General features: G+C 50.9%; 1 protein-coding gene across 2 annotated transcripts in view; it reads right to left on the bottom strand.

Annotated features, from left to right (window-relative positions):
• The window catches only part of GPR50 (G protein-coupled receptor 50), a 40651-nt gene extending 29362 nt beyond the window's left edge, over nucleotides 1-11289 (bottom strand). Inside the window, exons 1-2 of one of the 2 annotated variants that reach the window (XM_075763484.1) lie at nucleotides 10997-11289; nucleotides 10571-10615 (exon numbers count right to left, since the gene is read on the bottom strand). In XM_075763484.1, coding sequence (XP_075619599.1) covers nucleotides 10571-10615; nucleotides 10997-11171 — 220 coding nt within the window. In that variant the 5' untranslated portion in view covers nucleotides 11172-11289. The remainder of the gene's footprint in view (nucleotides 1-10570; nucleotides 10616-10996) is intronic. The other variant, XM_075763485.1, reaches the window with a different exon arrangement.
• Between the last annotated feature and the right edge of the window lie 2235 nt (nucleotides 11290-13524).

The raw sequence follows: 13524 nt of genomic DNA, 5'->3' as shown, positions 1-13524 counted from the left end.
CTGTTTGAAGGCAGAGATTAGCTCAACAGCCTCCCACTAAACAAGTCCTTCCTTCTGCCATCACACGTGCCTTCTTCTGCAAGTCCTCGCACCACACTTCTGCCTTCCCTACAGAAACTCCCATAGATGAGCACGGGAGAGGCAGAGCTTGCAATCCACACTGCAATACCTGATTATTTCGGTGCCTATCAACTACACCTACTCTTAAAGGGTTTTGTCAGCAAGCTTTCAACTTAGTCCAATTAGTTTTGCCTAATCCATTTTGATTAGAGACTGTTTAAGATATAAGACATAAGATACAAAGGCAGAGCTTGCGGCTGACCTAACGCTCACATCTTGGGTATAGTAGAAAAGGTTTCTTCCATTTCTAGTCTTCCCTTGCAAAAGCAAAGATATAATCTTTGACTTGACAACATCAACCTCTGCATAAAAGGGAACAGTATACTAGCTTAATTTCTCCCTGCAAAGTAGAGCAATGAAAAGTCCAGAGATGGCACCAATATTTTTAGAAAGGCCAGAAAAAACAGGCAGAACTAGTGATGGAAAGCAGAGGACAGCTAACTTTTTAACTCATCTTCATCCTTTCTGCTGCTGTTTATAGCGATGCTCAGGTCACACTGGCCATTTGTGAATAAGTTAATGGAGCAAACCTCAGAAGATACAGATATATTTTCAGTCAGATATTAACAGATACTGTTATTGTGAACATAATCTGCCCTCCACCAGGAGTCAGAAGAGAGGAGGAGGGAGAGGACCGTGAGTGAGGACAATGAAGAGTGTGAGAGAAAAGCAAGAACATGAATTTTGTCAACTCCAGACTTTTCCAAATGCTACTTGGAAGCCTCTTCCAGAGATATTTTATGTTGTCATGCCTTGCTTTTAATGTCTGTACCAGGAACTGGAAAGGGTGTTTACTATGCTTGAGATAAAGTTAACGCACCTTATGCCTGTGTCCTCATGGTACCGATGGCCAGACTCTTCCTGAACTTCAGCTCTGACCTCCACCCCAACCACACGGAAAAGCCACAGGCTTGGCCTGGAGGTGCTACAAGGCTGGGCTACTTCACTTGGCCAGAGAATCAACCACAGGGGCTGGGGTTTGCTTTTATTTGGACTGGCTCATGCCAGCTCTGCAAAGACACGAGGTCAGTGTCGAGAGGCCTCCACCGCCTTCCCAGCTCCTCCACAACTGAGGCAACTTCCAAAAAGTTCTAGAGCATCTCAGAGTAAAGGATGGGGAAGAATGGACTTGATGTACAGAGACTAAAGAACAGTTTCTATAGGTGCAGAGACTGAAGAACAAATTAACCTGGAAAAGGCGTAGTCGTAGAGGAAGGCTACTCAGATGCTCAGCCCTGGCTCTGCTCCCCAGGCACCTCCCTAGTGATGTTAACACAGGTATATGACCCAGGAAACTGGTGAAAAGCTGCAGGTAGTGAACAGTACAATGCACAGCCATTGTCCTCAGACCGCGCTGAGCCAAAGTCACTGACACGAGCTATTGTTCTCCCCTTCTATTTAAGAGTGATGACTTGCATGAACATTGGCTTTGGAGTATGTGCTTGGCAACCCCAGCAGATAAACAGCCAGTATTTCCATGGAATACCATAAGGTTCTGAAAGAAATACATTTAAGTTATTTTCACAATATTATTAAATCCAGGAGTGAATATTTTGAATATGGTATAATCCATTTTCCTAGGAATCAGCCAAGAACAACACTAGGTTTTACTTGGAAACTGCCTGCCATCCCTGCCTCACCATTCCTCAGGGACAGGAGCAAGAGCCTTGCATGCCTCTCACAATGTCCCCAACCCTTCCCTCCGCTGTCAGCGTGCCCCAAAATGCAGCTCCCATCAGCTCTTCCCTTGCCCACCACATGGGCAAGCCCCGATCCCTCCTGCTGATACTGGTGTAACTCTGCTCTCCTTCGAGCCAGGAACTCTCCATTGGTCCAAGAAAGCACAAAAGCTGAGTGCTGATAAACCCACACAACACCAAAAAGCCAGGCAGGAGTACTCCGGCAGCCTGCAGATGGGACTCAGGGCCAAAGAAGTGGGAGGACAGCGAGATATGTGTGGCTCCCGCCACTGAAACTGGCCAGCAGACACAAGCAGAACAAGTTGCAGTTCTACCCTAAAAGCAGAACCCAAACCCATTCCCATGCACCAGGACCCCAGTCCTTTACTCCCTCTTATCTTTTCTACCTGCTGCCCACCCCAAAAACCCTCCTATGCCATGTCCGTATGCAAGTCCCAGGGCTGGCTTAAGCTGCTGTGGTCACCTAAATCAACCGGCTCTCCTCACCCTGCAGCATGTAGGAAAGCAAGTTAGTCATCCTGCAGAAGTCATTGGAAAATCCTGGACCACCTGGAGAACATCTTCTTTCCCTAAACCCCTCCTCGTGAGACTCCCCACAGGTAGGACAGAGCTAAAGCTGGAGAGCCCTCTGCCCCCCATCTCAGCTCGTGTGGGCAGCCCGTACCTCACGGGAGCCGTGCTGTGGGCACACCGGGGAGGCTGCTCCCTCCTGCCTGGCTGTCAGGCAGCGTTTCCCTCTGGCACCACGTCCCTAATGCATCCAAATGTGACTCTGCTGTGGATCACACCCATCCCATTAACACTCAATTTGCTCCGCCTTCTACCACAATATCTGCAGAAATAAAACTCACAGCTGAGATCTGAAGGCCAGGCACAGGGCCAGGAGTAAGGTGAAATACGTTAGACTATTTAACTTGCGGCTCGTAGAGCCCGTGGGAACTGCATGATGCACGCCTGCTTGGCACCCATGGGGCCAGCTACGTTCCCTTCCAGAAGACATCAGAGTCTCTCGAGTCCACCTGCCCTCCCTGTCAAACATGAATGCCTGCAGCAGGCAGAGCTGCCAGTTCTCCCCACCTTTCCCCTCGGCATGGCGAAGAGGGGCAGCTCGGTTAGTCTGAGCATCCTACCACCCGCCCTTGTTCGCTTTGGCTGTGGTCAGCACATCCCACCACCGCTCCCTCTCCTGGGGCCAGATTCTCATCACTCCATCAGCATTCCCACTTATCCCTCTCCTCCCTTGCCTTCCGCACATCCTCCTGCCCCGGGCCTTGCTGAACCCATCTCTACCTGGATCCTCTTATGCTGGCCAGGGATCCACAGCTGTGACGCACTCATTCCCCAGCAGCTCCAGCGCCCAGCTCAGTTGTGCCTGAAATTCACCCAGGACCAAGCCCAGGCCCACGAGGGTTGCACCTAAGTCAAAGGACAAGCAAAGATTCAGGGCAGGTTGGGCCCTGGGCTGCTGGACCTCAGTTCCCTGCAGCCATCGCAGCGTTTGTCAACGGCACATCTGAAGGTGATGCTGGAGATTGTTTAACAAAGAAAGATCAGAGGTCTCTCAACAGAAGACACTGAGTGAATGGTCTCAGAAGACAGGGACTCACTGGTCCTCACTTGAACTTTTAGGAATGAGAATAGTTATACATGAGAAAGCTCCGCCATGGGTTTCCTTCAAATTATCCACAAAGAGCGAGTCCCGTTACACCAGGGCTGATGGGAACAGGAGTGTCCTGGGACTGTGGCACAGCCTCCTCCTTGCCAACCAGCCCAAAGGACGGTCCTGTCCTCCTCTGCCCTTGCTCTCTGCTGTGGGATGGACTTCGAAAGGATTAAACATCCTGCGCAGAGAAAGAAAAGCAAACAAAGTGCAATGAAAATGCATAGAGGGAAAAAAAAGCCAAACAAAAACCATGTCTGAATTAATTTCCATTTTATTTATAGGCCAGCACGTGATAGTTATCTTTTTAAGCCTTTTAATTAATCATTCCACAAGTCACACAGGGAACAGCTACTTTGAGCACGTATGCCTACCTTCTCTCTTCCTGAAACACGTTCCAGCTTGTGTTGAAGGACTGTCTGCAAGATAATTAATTATTTGCTATTATCTAAGCTAGTACGTGGCTCTCCAAATCCTTCAGGAACAACAAGGCCTGGGGCAGTAATTCTTTTTGGGTCTGAAAGGGAAAAAAGAAAAGCCTTTGCTGGAGGCAAGGAAAGGCAAAAAGGGGTTGGAAGGATTCAGAGAGGGAGAAAGGCAGCTCAGCACCTGGCTGGACCTGGCTCGCTAACTCTTGTTATGAGTCCACAGGGTGGCCCTCCCGGGGAGGCAGGGGGTTATTTTGCCTCGTACAAGACACAGATCTTCCTAATCAGAAGAATTTTGTTTCAACTAATTTGAAGGTAACTGTATAGAGACCTGCACCAACACATAACAAAACTTTTGTTGAACACTTTGCAAAACCAAATATTCCTCCGATCAGAAATGCTAGAATTACTGTTTCTAGTGGAAACCTGATTAATTTCTCTTTTTATCACAAAATCACTGGCTTGACCACATGCCATCTGGCTATCAAACCGCCCGTACACCCGAAGTGCATGCTGAGCACTGCTCCCTTGCCGAGTAACCAGTGGTATTTTAACTCCGTTCCCCAGCCGCACATCCACAACTTACAGTGCTGTGTTCAAGTCCTGCTCCAAACAGGGGCTGTCCTGAAAACCAACGTGTCATGGGAAGGGGAAGAATAGAGATTTCTTCTGGAAGATCTGCAAAGTTTCACAAAGGGGGACCTGAGATCCAGCACTCCTAAAAACACTCAAAATACTCCCATCTGCATGATCTGTAAGAAGCAAGGGGGGAGGGGGAAGGTGTCCTACCAAAATAGGAAAAAAAAAAAAGCAAACCCCCAAAATTGGTGGCTTTGACCTCACACAGCTGATGGGATGGAATCTCCTTGGGATCGCCTACGGAGCTGTACAAAGGACCAATTTAGAAATATGTCTAAAGCTACCACACTCCAAAAACACGTAGGAGCTGCTGACACCCGAATAAGCTGCCGCTTCCTCCGGAGCTCCCAGAGCACAGCGCGGGAGCGGCACAGCACGGGCCAGGAACGCCGGTCCGAGCAGGATGGCAGCTCTGAGCCTCCTCCTCGGCACTCTGGGCACCTCACTGCTCCCGCAGCCCAGGAGGAGCCCGGCGCAGCGCTGCTGGGAGGAGAGATGTGCAAGGGTCCAGGTGGGAACCCAACCTGAACCCTCACCAAAACTGGAGCACATGAAGGTGATGCTGTCGGAGACCTCTCAAAATCAGCTCAGCCATGGGGCTGTGCCCTGGACCGAGCAAAGCGCTGTTCCTCTGTGCCTCACTATGCAAATCGCCCTCTAGGAAAAAACAGGTTAAGACTGTTCTTCACTTTACCCTGCTATGACACTTAAAGCTTACACTTTACCTTAATCCAAATTAATTTTCTCACGGGTTTTATCCTGCCGTCGCTCCCACTTCTCCCACCCCCTGCAGAGCACCCACCTGCAGAGCCACGGAGGGCAGGGGGCTGCAGCAGCGGGACACAGGGAGGGCCTGACACGTCCCCACCAGCACGCCTGTCCCACCGCTCCCGGAGCCCGCTGGGTGCGCTCGGGTACACCCCCGCTGCTCACACAACAGACCACTTCCAACAGCGCCTCTGCACCAACCATACAGCCTGTGCAATCACCGCGCCAAGCCCCAGCCAGGCGTCGCTGGAGCAGCCCTGTCGCTGCGGTTAACGTTCCCATCGCTGATGGCACAGGGAGCATCACTGCCAGTCAGCTTGATGTGGCAAATTCATCACCGTCCAGTTGAGTGAGTCAATAACGAAACCAAAAGCAAACACTGCCATGGATTATTCCCCACCAACAACGAGACCATTTGTCAGCAGCTCACCCGTTTGACGTCACAGGCACCCATCCCCTTTGAAGAGCAAAGAGGTGCTGGGTGTCACTCTTCCACATTAGAGGACCCAGGGAGCGGGGAACGGGGTGCAGCTCCAGGGTCCCCTACAGTTCCAGCAACCTTCAAACTGTTTCATCGACAAATAGCATGTTTCTCTCAACAGAGCCCACCAGAACGCCAAGGCACCTGCTGCTGAGTCCCTGAAACGCCAGAGGATCAAAGGCTGGGTAAATCAGAAACACTGGTGGGAGTTTGCTACAGACAAATGAATCAGCGGAACAGAAGAGCAGCTCCTGAAGCATCTACCCACAATGCACAGAAAGAAAAGATGTAATTTCAGGCTTGTGGCAGATGCTGGAGGGTTTGTGGTGCTAAAAAAAAATTTAGAAAAATAAATAAATTTTTAAAAAAATCTCTACACACCTACATATAATAGATAGTTTTCTAGGACAAGGAAATCCTGCAGTAACTGGAAGAAAATCAATCACAGCTCTCAACTGCATCTGAGATAAGGAAACAGTACATGGTCCAACACAACGTCTAACAGGTCAGTTTTCCAAAACTAGAAACAATGAGACACAAAAATAATTGAGAGAAAACACCTAAGTATAAACCACTGTGACAATGCTTATTGGGAGATCTTTAAAGATGCCTTAGTAGAGCCCTCCTTTCCTAAAAAAAAAAAAAAAAAAAAAAAGCAATACTATATTCAAAAAAGATTATTTGGGTTAAAATAAGATTTTTTTTTAAGACAAGAGCCAAATTTAAAAGTAAAGAAAATACGTGACAATAGAAAATCCACTATAATATTGGTAGCTGGAAATCAACGTATTTTATAAAGGAAGCTAAAAGATTTCAGAAAAACTAATGGCACTAGGTATATCAGGAAAAAGAGCAACAGTCTATTGATACAATAGGCCCGATGCTAAAAATTACCGTGAAATTATCCTAACACAGAAGATGTAGAAAGTTTAAGCATAACTTTTTATCTTTGCAGATAAGGGTGACTTACATCTCAGTTATAACAAAATTCTCTGAATTCCAGAAGCAGTTGGGAAGAAACCCAACACCACCTGCTAACCATTTTTCACGTCTGTAACTAGAAAACCTGTATGTCAGAGTGTATAAAGGAGCTCACCACATCCCTAACATTGACTTTTAAATAAAACAACGAACAGAAAAACATGTCCCAGGCCAGCCAGGAAGTTCCAGAGGTCTTGGAACAATAAATAAAAAAAAACCCCACTCAAGCAAACAAAAACTTAGCGTCGTGCCAATATTTTCAGAGGGCAAACGGCCTGACCCTGGAAGGGCAGGCTGGTTACCCTGCCTGCACTCCCCAGCACAGGCAGGGACCGGCCAGTATTCGGAGATGGAAACACAATTAGTGCTAGCCAACACAGTTTTCTGGTCGGAGGCCTTGTCAAACTGATGTAGTATTTCTTCTAAAAGCACACATTTGGCTGACAAAGGTAACTGTGTTGACATAATACATGCAGACTTGTGTGTGACGCTTGACTTCGGCCGGTGTGACAGTCTAAGAACAAAATCCCCAGCGCCATGCAAACCTCCCTGTCTGGTGTATATCCAGAGGGTTAAAAGCCGGTTGGAGCCCGGTGACCTCATTAGAGTTATACCTGCGCCGCCTGCCCCCACGGAGGTTTCGGCTCCCCGGAGAAACGACGTTTCCAGGAGGGAAAAGGGCCCACGAGGCGGCAGAAAGCTCTCTCTGCACACGAAGCTCCAGGCAGCACTGGTGGGACACGAGGGTTTCAGGGAACGCACGTTTTGGCTGCGTGCCTAAGTTTGCAGCAAGTTCAGGAGAGCTAGAGACGGTGTTTCCAGAGCCTCTGCCCAAAGAGCAGGCTAGTCCATTGAAAAATATTGCCTAGTTTTAGTGCAGATTTTCACACTTGCAAAGCTAGCAGGACCCGCAAATGAAAAGCTGTAGGCTGACCCATGCCAGCAGCCTTCAGTTGACCATGATCCCACGCGTGCCACGTAACACACAGCTCGCTCATATTCCTTCCTACACATGTCTTAATCTGTGCTCAATACTCTGAGCACCTTCCAGTAAGAACACAGGGCACACCAGCACCCACCTGACATATGTTACACCTTCCCAGAGGGAAAGCGGAGTGCAGTGATTTCTCTTGGAAAGTTTTAGAGGTCAGGTGTTTTGCTTTTAAACTCCACCACTGGAGGGATAACAGGGTGACCAGGTTTGTGAAGGCTTTCAGCTGCCAAAAAAGTTCACCCCTTCTCACCTGCTTCCCGTAAAGACATACAGACATCTCTCCTGCCAGAGGAGCAGAGTTATTCCCCATGCCCTTCACCTGCAACCATTTAAATGTCCTGCACCGTGGACCATATGAGCAACTCCGAGTGTCCAGGTAGCTGGATGTTACTGTAGGAAAGCTTAATGCCAGCAGTTCTTCAGCACATCTGACTGAACAACCAACTGTGGATGTGAACTGTCCATCACAGAGGAAGCCTGGGGCTTTCAGTGAATCCGGATTTCCTCTGGCCACAGGCGTCACTCAACTCCTGCTGCTCATTCAGCTCAAGCAACTGCTGATGTTCTCCAAGCAGCTGACCACGGCGGTGAGGGTACCACTTGTTGAGACCCTGCTTGACAGCCACGCTCGTACTCCCTGCCCATTGTAGCTACATGCTGCAGAGAGGTGCTGACATATGCCAAGTACTGCAGAGAGGTCCAAGGGCGTGGATCAAAAACCCCATCCCCACCAGAGCGATCACCCACCACAGCCTCCGAAGCAGTGCCAGTTTCACATCCCAGCCTGAATGCAGCTTGTCCTGGAGATACAGTTTTAGCTCCAGCTGGATGACCTTGTAGCTGGGCTCTTGCTTCCCTGTGAGCTTGCTCCAGAAACAGAAGTCTTGGTGCTTCCAGGATTTGGCAAGAGCTGACACATCCATAACGGGTGTCCTTTTAATTTATTGGACTGGCTTAGGGTAGGTTTGAAGATGAGCAGAGAAACTCTTTATCCAAAGGACTTCAACCTGGCTGTTGCGCCCCAGCTGAGCCCCTCTCATTCATGGTGTTGCTCATGTGTCAGGAGGAGCATGAACTGAGCCAAGACTCCCAAATTCTCCTTCTACACCCAGGGAGGCAGACAGCTCGCTTGCTTCTCAACACAGACAGATGCAGGATACTGTCTGAACATCCTAAACACACATGATCTTTTCAGCAAAACAAGAAGACAACAGTTAGGTGCTGGTTAGACATTTTACCTTGCTGAACTTCAGACCATCACCATCCATCTGACCACCTCAATATCCTGCTGCTGAACTCATCTAGTGACTTGGCAAAGGTGTTCCCAGTTTAGGCTGTTGACTGAAGGAATGATGCTCAGGTCAAAGAAGCAGGATGGGTCTCTCGAGACCTACCACCGCTTCAAAGCATGTAACACTGAATTCCCCACTGGTCACGCTCAAGTTCTGTGTGCAACGAGAGCCACCTCCCCTCAAATCAGAGAGGTTAACAAAGATTTCAGTTGTGTTGGGTTTACTCATACATCCTGATAGCTTGTATGCAGAGCAGACAACAGGCTACTGACAAGGATTCAGGTTTGGAAACTACTTCCATGGTCATTCATGGGAAAGCTGTTCTTTTTCACCTTCGCAGGAACTTTTAACTCAACTCACAGCAAAGGCAGTCTCAAGACGTGAAATGCATTCAAATGATTAACAATTTGAAAGGTGATAAAACCAGCTAAATATTTTCAAATCTGCTTGCTGCCCAACTAGCCAGATAGCATAAAACACTAGTTGTCTTGGGGAGGAGGGAAGAATAAGTCTATTTTTCTTCCCCGGAACCACTGATCACAAGCTCACAGCACTCACATTTTAAAGCAAAGCTGAAGAGAATGGAAAAAAACCATTTCCAACTATATTAAAGTTCTCATAAACCCCGTACAGCGTGTTCATGCGTTGTGGATACAGTGGGCCGCGTTTCGTGCGCCAGTTTGAGCGCAACTCACTGGTCAGGTCACTGCATCCAGCGCCTGCCCAAGCCAATAACCATTTGTGTGCTATCATTAATAAATCAATCAAACGTTAAAGGCACTGGGGGGAAATTGTCCCGTCAGTCTTACCCGTCAGCCACTTCTGCTGATCTCTGTTGAGTTGCTCCATATTTACAGAGAGAGACAGAGAGAGATCAGTATCTTCAAAATGCTTACATCTTTGTCTTACGCATTATAAACACTGGAGATATTTCATTAAAACTGTTTTATAAGCTATAAAACTAAAGGTCATTTTCTGTCTTTCACAGTAAAAGCAGACAGTGGTGTAGTCCTCAGCAAAACATACTCTACGGTACGTTTTAAGCAGCACAGCACAAACTACTTGAAACTCCTTACAGAGCAACTTGTATCCAGTGTTATTTCTTTGCTAAAATAACAAGACTTTGAAGGCAAAAAAGTTACACCCTCAAAAAATACAGCCTTCTATGAAATGGTTAATATCAATATCAACAATTTTCCTAGATTAATTCATTAGGGAGGTCGGTACATAAGGCTCCACAGCAGACTTTCAAATTACCCACGGAAAAAAACCTGGAAAATCTTCACTCTGCTTTCAGTTGGTCATCTAAAGCACAGCAGTTTTAAGATGAAAACGCTAAAACATATGCAAGGCTGGGACGTAAAAGCAAGTGTTCAGCGGTGTAATAGGCTCGTCTTAAAAATACGAGCAGTCTTCCTCTGCACCTGGCTCGGGCACCTCTCCTCAGCAGCGCCTGCTTTCCTCGGGAGTTCCCAGCACGCTTCTGGTGGGAGGAATGCGGCTTTACCTGAGTCGCGACGGGGAGTTCGGGCTCCTCGATTTGCAGCTGCCTCTGCGAGACAGAAGTTCCGAGAAGTTGGAGGACAGACGCAGCGGTACGGGACAGACAGACAGCGAGTCGGGAACCCCAGCGCTAACTCGGGTCACCGGAGAGAAGAGACGAGCGGGTGCTGCTCCGGCAACTCGCCGCCCCTTCACCCGGGGCAGCCCGGCGCTCCCGAGGCAGCGACGCCCTTTACCGGAGAGGGGCTGCGGTCCCGTCCCGCCGCTGTCGCCCGCCGACCGCCCGCAGACTCCTACCCCAGGGGAGCGCTGCCGTGCGGGGCCGGGCCGGCGGAGCCCCGGGGCGCGGTGCGGTGCCGCTCCGCTCCGCCCGCCACCGGCAAGTTGGCAGCGCGGCCGCGCCGCCCCCCCGCGCCCGCCCCGCGCTCACCGGCGTTGCGGAGCTTCTTGTTCCTCAGCACCGAGAGGATGACCAGCGCGTTGCCCAGCACGTCCACCACGATGGTGAAGATGAGCACGGCCGCCAGGGCGGTGGCGGCCCGCGCCGACGGACCCCCCTCCAGCCGGCAGCCCGGGCAGCTCCCGTTGCTCCCCAGCCGCTCCATGCGCGCCTCTGCCCGCTGCCGCCGGGGCTCCTCCTCCAACTCCCGCCCGACGGCAGCACCCGCCGCCGCCGCGGGGAACAGCTCGCCTCGGCACCCGTCCCGGGGGGCGCACGCCGCCCCCTCCCCCGGCGGTGCCGCCGCCCTGCCCGGGGCGGGGCGGGGCGGGGGGGGGGGGAGCTGCCCGGTAACGCGGCGCGGGGCACCCGCAGCGCTCTCCGGGCCGATGGCGCCACCGCGCGGCGGCGGCGGGGAGCGGCGGGGAGCAGCGGGTCGGGCCGGGCCGGGCCCCCCCGGGGCGGCAGGTGTGAGCCGTGCAGCGTGTGCAAGGGCCTCGCCCCGCCACAAGCAGCACCGGGAGCGGCCTGCGTGCCCCGCGCATCCCCGCAGGGCTCTTCGCTCCCTCCTCTCCCTCACAGCTGGCTGCAGCCGTCAGCTCTGCGCTCAGGGGGGAACCGAGTCGAGGGGAAGGATTATCTCCTCTTTTATTTCTTTTTTTGGCCCAAGGAAGAGGTCACGGGCAGCGGCTCCAGCTCGTACAACCTCCGCCGGCACGAAGTGGTGTTTCAAAGAAGCCCCCGGGCAGGCGGCCGTCCCGGCTGAGCAGGGGGCCGAGCGGCACCCGCAGCCCCTCCAGCCTGCGCAGCTGCCCGAGAGGCTCCCACCGCTCCTGCCCTCGGACAGCGGGACCAAGAAGGGAGGAATTACAAGGTGAAGTTTTGCATATTTTCCGTGACACGAGCATTTTCTTTGCCTTCATTTCCCACTGCACACACTGCCCTGCAGCGCTGCCACCGGCCCCCGCTGCCTGTCACAGCCAGCCGTGAGCCAAACCCATCCTCACAAGAACTTTTTCAACCAATTATGTCAGCATAAAATTGTTCGCTTTTGGTTTAAGGCTTTTTACCCATTCCAATGCGTGTGATGCAGAAGCCCCAGCAATCGTTTCAATTTCAGCAGCCCGGCTGCGTGCTTCTCAGCCGCAGGAAAGCGGCGCTTAGCAGGGATTTCCACCTCCCCCAGCCCAGCCTCGCAGCTGAGGCTCCCAGGCACCTTCTGTGCTTTACTCCACACCGGCATGAGCAAGAAGAAACCAAGCCCCTGTGGTCAGATTGCGGCTGCAATACAGCAACCACATGAATGCTCAGCTTTACGTAGAAAAATAAACCAAGAAAATAGGGTTTTATGGGCTGCGGAGATCAGCCATGATGCTGTGCTAGGGCCTGGGCGGGGGGCAGGAGCACGGGCAGGAGCACGCCGAGGCAGCCCACCTCCCACCAGCACCTCCCCTGGGTTTGGCCCAAAGCCACTTCTCTGTGTGCAGGTCAAAGTGCCTGAGCTAACGTAAAGGCTGTGTCACAACTCGGCCTGGGGGTTTTACAACTGCCCGGCTGAGTGAGTCGATAAGGAAGCTAAAAGCGAACGCTCCGATGGATGGCTTGCTCCCCGCCAGCAGCGTGCAAGCAGCAACGAGGCACGGCCAAAACAAGGAGCAAACAGGGTCTGCCCCAGCCCGGTGGCACAGGGTCAAAGCCAGCCCCGCATCTACACTCGGGCCTTGGCTGAGCTAAGCTGCTTTAAGGGACTTTTTACCCTTTCCCCACGACTGGAGAACACTCAATTTTAAAACAAAATGTTTTTATGAAGATAATGATCGAAATATTGTACATTTTCAAATTGTCAAAAAGAGCAGTTTGGGCTTGAAGTTTCTTTCTTCAGGCTTCTTCATTGACATTCTAAACTGAATTTTGCATAGTTTTGAAAATATTTTATCTGTGTAAACCAAATAATTTTGTTGACAGACTTTCAGCTGATCTATGGACCTACCTGTGGTACAGGAGCTGCTCACGTGGACACATCCTTTCACCTTTCACCTTCACGCCGCTCTGTTCTGGCAGCTGTTTGCACCATTTTTAAGATGATCTCAGATGTATTTCGGATGTGGAGAACTGGGATGTGACTTCAGAGGACCTGAACTTTATATGCAGGTGTCTTGGACTTGCTAGTACAGACATGGTTTGATACTAATGAAGGTGGTGTTTGATGTCAAGGAAAAAGCTGCTTTCTGAATGCTTTGCTTAAAGATGTGTGCAATGCTACCACTTCTCCTCCGGCTCTGGAGGCTTTCAAGAGCCCCACCAAACCTGCACCCAGAGCAATTCTCTTCTGCAGCACCAAACCTGCTAGTGCTCTCTTCCAGCCCCTTCCATCGTGGAGGCTGCCAAGCTGGGAAGTCCCACAGGGAACTGGTTTTGTGAATGGTAGCTGATTGCTGAATAATGGGAAGAGTATTAATGCAAACTCTGCTGAACCCCACTGACCTTCACCAGCTGCGGGGCAGGGGTGGTTCTGCTGG

The sequence above is a fragment of the Balearica regulorum genome, chromosome 11 (assembly GCF_011004875.1).
Source record: "Balearica regulorum gibbericeps isolate bBalReg1 chromosome 11, bBalReg1.pri, whole genome shotgun sequence".
Lineage (NCBI taxonomy): Eukaryota > Metazoa > Chordata > Aves > Gruiformes > Gruidae > Balearica > Balearica regulorum.
This window is presented reverse-complemented; position numbering and strand designations above follow the sequence as displayed.